Source organism: Euphorbia lathyris, chromosome 1 (assembly GCF_963576675.1).
Source record: "Euphorbia lathyris chromosome 1, ddEupLath1.1, whole genome shotgun sequence".
NCBI classification, from domain to species: Eukaryota; Viridiplantae; Streptophyta; class Magnoliopsida; order Malpighiales; family Euphorbiaceae; genus Euphorbia; species Euphorbia lathyris.
Window position 1 is genome coordinate 70,274,133 of NC_088910.1, and position 6,815 is coordinate 70,280,947.

The 6,815-nt window shown below is 33.5% G+C and overlaps 1 protein-coding gene across 8 annotated transcripts; it reads left to right on the forward strand.

Annotated features, from left to right (window-relative positions):
- The first annotated feature begins 1,126 nt into the window (after positions 1-1,126).
- On the forward strand, positions 1,127-6,557 carry LOC136201274 (uncharacterized). 8 transcript variants are annotated; one of them, XR_010673778.1, is made up of 5 exons: positions 1,127-1,608; positions 2,753-2,928; positions 4,488-4,919; positions 5,159-5,236; positions 6,061-6,557. XR_010673778.1 is itself a non-coding variant. In XM_065991902.1 (3 exons), the coding sequence occupies exons 2-3, from the start codon at positions 2,791-2,793 to the stop codon at positions 6,421-6,423; spliced, it is 501 nt and encodes a 166-aa protein (XP_065847974.1). In that variant the 5' UTR covers positions 1,127-1,608; positions 2,753-2,790; the 3' UTR covers positions 6,424-6,557. The 8 variants fall into 8 exon arrangements, 1 of the variants encoding a protein (XP_065847974.1); XR_010673766.1 differs by having other exon boundaries at positions 4,488-5,236; XR_010673767.1 differs by having other exon boundaries at positions 5,159-6,557.
- The last annotated feature ends 258 nt before the right edge of the window (positions 6,558-6,815 follow it).

Consider the following 6,815-nt stretch of genomic DNA (forward strand, 5'->3'; position numbering starts at 1 on the left):
TAAATCGGTTTAGCATGCTTGAATCGAAACGAGCACTACACCATAGATTGCCTATAGCAACCAATTTTTAGAAATCGTTACGGTATATCGTTGCATTATCTTACATTATCTTTCTTTTTTTTGTTGCTCATGTTTATGTGAGTCTAATGCAACGATTATGTTTGAAGTGTTGCCTCATATTTTTTTCATTGTTCAATTTGAACTAAGGCAACAACAATATGACATTTACGACATGTCGTTGCCTTATTTAACTTGATAATTAGATAAAGCAACGATGTACCATGTAAAAATACTATTCCAACGTTGCATTTAGTAAAAATTATCACTATACCTAATTAATTTGATAAATTTAGTTTCAACATTTGTTAATTAAGGATTTTATCTATGTAGTTTGTAAATTATTGCATTTACTAACTAAAGATAGTGTAAAATAATATAAAGGATAGGGTGCAAAAATACCCCTGACGTTTACATCTAGGAGTAATTTTTTATCCATAATATTTAAAACAGTACAATTTTACTATCTTCATCTACCCTCACATTTGCGTCATGTTATTACTCGTTAGTAAAAGATCACAAACATATGATTATACATGAAAATTAAAATATATATATATATTATGTTTAGTACGAATTGGACAAAAAAAATTCAAATATTTCGTCGAATTTTAAAAATATTTAATCTCCAATTCTATTATTAATTCAAAAAAATATAATTTTTTTTAAATCAACTTAAGTGCGATTAGTACAGAATAAGGAACAAAATATTGATGTTTTATAATACTGTCTGAAATTGATCCAACTTGCCAACATTAAAAGTAAAATTACTTTTGCTGCTAACTTAATTGCTAATACCTGTAAGCGTTATGGGTATTTTTATAATATAATAATATATCTTAGATAGTCATAGAAAAAAACTAATAAATAAATTATAGACTAATTAATTAATATATTAAGTATTTGATCAATTAATTAAGAATTGATAAAAAAATATATCGATATCAAAATCCTATCAAATATAACATATAATATTCGACCTTTATTTTCCCTCTAAAAATCCTATCAAATTAACATTTTCCCACCATTATTTTTTATCAAAAAATTTGAGTTCCCCCCAATTTTCACTTTTCACGATTAACTTTGACTTTCCCCCCAATTCTCACTCGGTCACTTCTCACTTCCCCCCAATTCTAACATTCTCCCTTACCGATTCTCTCATGTTCAGAACTCTAAAAGTCTCCCTCATAGCCATTGTCGATTTTGCTTTCTCACTCTAAAAGTCTCTCTCTCGCAAGTCATTTTCCTTTTCTCTCTCGTACACTTGCGATTTTCCCTTTCAGAAAGCAAAGCTTTTTCCCCATTATCAATGGTCGAAATCCAGTTTTGGGGTGGAGTTTCGTCCTCCTTTCTCACTGTTGTTCACGAAATCTAGAAGCAAGGAATTAGAAGTAAGTAGAAGAGGAAGGCTCAAAGCTTTTAGGTCAAAATCAATTTTAGGTCAATATACCGTTTAGGCTGCTGATTAGAGAATCGATGGAGTCTAGGGTCCTATTGTCATCGACAGGTTGAAGGAGGCTCACCGGATTCCAGTCAAACAGAATCAACAAGGTAACCTCTCTATCTTCTGATTTAAAAAGTTTCATACATTTGATAAGCCTGAGGATTAATTTTAGTTGCTTGGATGCTGTTACTTTGGAAAAGGACTAGAATTTCTGAACATATATTCTATTGTATAGTTTCATCATAAATTTTACTGTATAATTTCATCAGAAATGAAAAGGAACAATCTTGCTTTAGCAAATCAATAGGTTACATTTAACATGCACACTATCCTGATAAAGTTGAATATTGAAACTAATTTTAGGAAATTCAGCATCACATTCTGCATATCCGTATCTTACAGACATGGAATTAGACTTCGCTACATGAATAAGTATGTCATTGTTAAATGAATCCAGAATACTGAAAAATAGAGAGCAACTTTTCAACTTCTTGTTGTAACTTGCAAAACAAAGCAGAAGTTCAGCCCAACTGAACCATGTCCGAATCTCTTCCAACTGCCTCAAGAAGCAATATTCAATCTCATGTTGGGATTTGCCACTTGCCGAGAATCTACTAGCCGGCTTGTTAAGTGATTAAATGTCTCCCTCCTACACACCATCCAATGGGAAAACAAGTATACAATGAGATGAGATATACCCACTGGATGCACAAGCCATATAGAGTAAGGTCATTGACCTTGTAATGTCATAAAATAAAATAGAAAAGCGTACAAGTAGGAATATTGCATATGCTCGCAATTAGGTGTTAAAAAGGAAAGCAAATAGGAGCTAACGTAAAAAAAGTTAACCTTAATTGCTGGGCCTGGGCCTAAACAGCTAATTAACACAATAAGCTTAATGAGCAGTGCAGTAAGTAGTTGATCTCTATAGAATTTATAAGCTGAACCACGAAATGGAGATGGTGGGTTCAGTCATTCCAAACCCAAATCGCACCGCCATTACAAAAATACAATACTCTTTATATCTCTCTCTAGCTAGGTAGATCTTACTATAAAATAGATTAAGCAGCAGCAGTAGTAGCAGGTGGTGGTGGAGGTAGGGGCTTAAGAGTAACAGAAGGGAAAGTAAGCACCACAATATTTTGAATAGCTGCAGAAAAGGTAGCTGAATATTCAACATGATTTGGATCAATTTGAAATGCTATATAATCTTCCTTTTTATCAAATGTCATTGAGAATGAACGTGTTCAGGGAAATGGATGTTCAAGGAACTTTGACTAGAAAAGACAATGAAGCAGATTTTTCAGAAGCCTCTGGTTTCTAGATTCGAAGATGATTCAAATTTCTTGAAACATGACAAAGAGCTCACAACAAGAGAAATGGCTACTTATGGTTTCTATATTGCCCCAATTTTGTTCGTTACACAGGTATGTTTAATCAGGAATCTTTTTCCACTTTGAATAAAACCACATTATAATGGTCATTTTGTGCATAATTAAATAGATTAGCAATAGGAATCCTCTGCGTGATGTAAATGTAATTAAAAGTTGAATAGCTTATCATTCATAGTCTCCGTGCATCCATAGTGTAGTGTTGCTCTCAGAAATTTGGTTGTCCTGTAATCAATAAGTCCCAGGATGATAGATGTTCTTTCCATATATGATATGCAAAATGTAAATATCAGATTTCTTAGTTCGTAAATATCAGTTGCTTGAAGTAAGAGGTTTGTAACACTAAATCAGCCCCTCATGGCCTTACAAGTGTTTCCTAATGCTTGTTGAAGTCGTCATTAACTTGATATGCTTTCACATGTTCTGAATGATCAGGGCACACATTTAATGTGTTGTTATACGTCATTTCCTATAGGGATAAAGTCCAAACCCCTAATGTTTGATAAAGTCGGGTTACTAGTAATTGTTATCAATTTACTAATTTTTGCTTGCACATGTCGTATGTTAATCTTTGTTATGTAATGTTATGGCTTGTGTCTATTCTATTTGTATTAATATCTGAGGGAACTGTCTTAAATATTCTGGTATCCATGAGAATTTATTGAACCTATTGTGAACTTTTCAAAATGTTCTTTCCTTGATCCTCCCATGGTATGGTGATGTTAAAGGTAGGAGTCCACTTTTTGTGCTTCTGGTGAATGGACAATTGGTATAATTTCTTCAAGAATACCTTCTTCACCTAGCTTTGTTCCATGAAAATGACTCGTGCTGTCTCTTATTTGAAGTTTGACCATATGTCAGCCCTGGTTTGCTGATAGGCAGTATCACATAGGATGCTGTCTTTAGCAGCTTCACTAGCTGTTATCATGGACAACAAGACATTGACCCCGACCCCGACCCCGACCCCCAACTTGACTTGTTTCTGATTCTGTGCTTTTTTATTTGATTTCTTCCAAGGTAGAAAAAGGGAAAGAAAAGTGGCTTTTGAGAAGGTTGTATATATAGTAACTATGATGATTTGTCTTGGTATTCTTGTTTTTCGATTTGTCAACTCTAATTGTTTGTATATAGCTTTATCGGTAGCGAATAAAAATGACATGTATCAAGGAGATGTCATGTATCAAGGAACAGGTATTCTATATCTTTGTGAATTGTATTATTCCTTTGTGTGTGGTTCTAGAAGTTTGATAAATATAGAAGCACAAGTCGATCATTGAGTTTGATAGAGACTGTGAATCTAGTTACTTTGAAGAGCTAGGCAGTATGTGAAATATGTATCATTTATATGAAGATTCAAGAAATTAATAGCTGAAGACGAACTGGAATGATGACCTTCCGTTACCAAATTCAGAACTCCATAGTCAGACTTTTGGGGATTTATCACCCAAAAGAACATTGATTGTTTTGAAATGCATGTGCAGAAGATGAGGGTCTATACTGTGAAGATATTCAAGACCTGAAATTGAAATTTTAGTGCATGAAATAAAAATTTGAAGTAACATTAATTAACTAGTCTATATATATATCTTTTGCAGCTGCTGAAGCAATTGTTAACTTTTGCTTCATGTCCAGCTTTCCAACATGTAAACCTTCACTATCTAAGGACAAGGTAAAATATAAGAGTGTTTTTCGCCTAAAGAAAATAGACTGCAATGGAAAGGGAAAGGGCTAGTTAGATTACCATAAAGGTAACTTCCTATGTTTCGGTTCGCGATATAGTCATATACAATTAATTGTTGATGGCTATCTCCACAATATCCAATAAGTTCAACAAGATGCTTATGACACAGTAACCATTTGGACACCCTTATAGGCACCACAGTTAGATATTTTTTGGTGTAGAGGCCGGAAAGAATTGAGGGATAAGAAGGTCGACAAAGACATTGTCATACAATTGAAAAGCTCAATCCAGGCCAACAGAATCAGCTTGCTACCAGTTGTCCAACTCTCTTGGCGACCAAGGTCAGGTATATGGATTAACTGTTTTTAATTAACTTCTTTATGCTTCACGGATTGCTACCAGTTGTCCAACTCTCTTGAACCCAGTTTGAAAATTTTGACATGTGCAGTCTGGTTACTAGTAGTTGTTATCAATTTATTGATTTTTGCTTATACATTTTGCATGGTAATCTTTGTTATGTAATTTTATGGTTTGTGTCTGTTCTGTATATATTAATATCTGACTCCTGCTATCTCTTATTTGAAGGTTGAACATATCTATTAGTTGTCAGCCATGGTTTTCTGCTAAGGCATTATCTAACAGTATCACAATGGACTTTGTCGTGTACTCTTTTTAGCTCTGTCTCCCAACTTTATTATTCATGTGATCCTTTTGCAATTTGCCTATATAGTTGAATTTTCATATTCTGGGTAGCCATTATTTTTGCATCTTCATATTTCTGATGTGTGTTGGGATCTTATATTCATTTACATCCATTCAGTCAATGATCTGCTTGCTTTGAGGTCGTTAGTTTCCCTCTTAGTAATACCTCAAGGTAGACTTTTGGTGCATTTCTTTAAGATCACTCCTTTCTTTAGCTTGAGTAAAAATGAAGCCTTTATTTTTTGCGAGCAACAAAGAGAGGGACACATTTCTAATCGAACTCGATTCTTGAGACTGCAGGGTTAATTAAAAATGAGCACTAAATTTCTATTCCACAAGAAAGGTAAATAAGAAAGAAAAATGCCCAAGTTTGGGTCACTAGCTGATTTGAAGATGCAGGGTCCTACAACTAGATCCAGATCAATGGCTGGTAACACAACCATAATTTTAAAGTTAACCTAGATTGATAGGGTTATTTTTGTTGAATGTATACTCTTGTTGGGAAGATTAGAGGTATCATGGACTTCCCATTTTAAGTAAGGTTTTTTGTTTATATGATAGTGAGTGAATATTGTTTAGAGAATCATGCTAATCATAAGAATAGGTATGTGTTCGATTTTAATTGGTTAGATGTGTTTTGATTGGATTTTACTCGGTTATAAGAACTCAAATGCTTCTGTAAATGTCTGCACTTTATTTAAATCATATATATTTTTTTTTGTTTTCTTGTGTCCATGATATTTGTTGGTTGTCTTCTGTTTGTTTTTTATGTTTTTATTTTACAGTTAAGGATTGAAGAGTTGACATCTACCGAGGAAAACATTGAGCAGATTGATGAAATACTTGGAGGCTCGTCATCTCATGGTAGGATAGGCCTCATGAAGAAAACAAAAGGTTATAGGAGAGTTGAATCTTTAACTACTATGAGTAAGAACCCCATGTTCGAAGATGCAAAAAAACAATTCAAAATGGAAATTCGAGAGGAAATCAGAGACGAAGTGAAGAATGAGATTAGAGAGGAAGTGAAGAATGAACTATCAGTTCATCTTGAATTTTTTGTACAGAAGTTGAGCCTTATGAACCCATCACTCAATCTAAATTTGGATGGTGTTCTTTCTACAGTTCGTTCAAATAAACGTGACGATTGATTTATTTATGCGTGTGATGATACTTTAGGATTTGGGATTTTATTATTTAGGTACTGTTGGATGTATATTTAGGTACTTATGGATTGTCGCTTGTGGATGTTTATTTAAACAGGCGGTGCCTTTTGGATTTTAAATATCATCGTTGCCTTTATGTTACAAACATCGTTACATTCTAAACATAACATCGTTGCATTAGTAAATGAAAATCGTTGCCATATTGTTACAAAATGTTGCATTAGTAAGAGACATATCGTTGCTATAAATTAAATTCGTTGCTTAGCTATAAACTTGTGTTGCATTAACTAACCAAAAACCATTGATAAAGAAAAACAATTGTTGCCTTTGACAAAAAAATCGTTGCATTTGTATAACATTAGGAGTTGTGAATGGTT

Bases quoted from the DNA above. Each gene is read 5' to 3' on its own strand.
- LOC136201274 (XM_065991902.1), top strand. From the start codon at position 2,791: ATGAAGCAGATTTTTCAGAAGCCTCTGGTTTCTAGATTCGAAGATGAT. The intron at 2,929-6,060 runs GTATGTTTAATC...TTTATTTTACAG, and splicing joins CAATTTTGTTCGTTACACAG to TTAAGGATTGAAGAGTTGAC.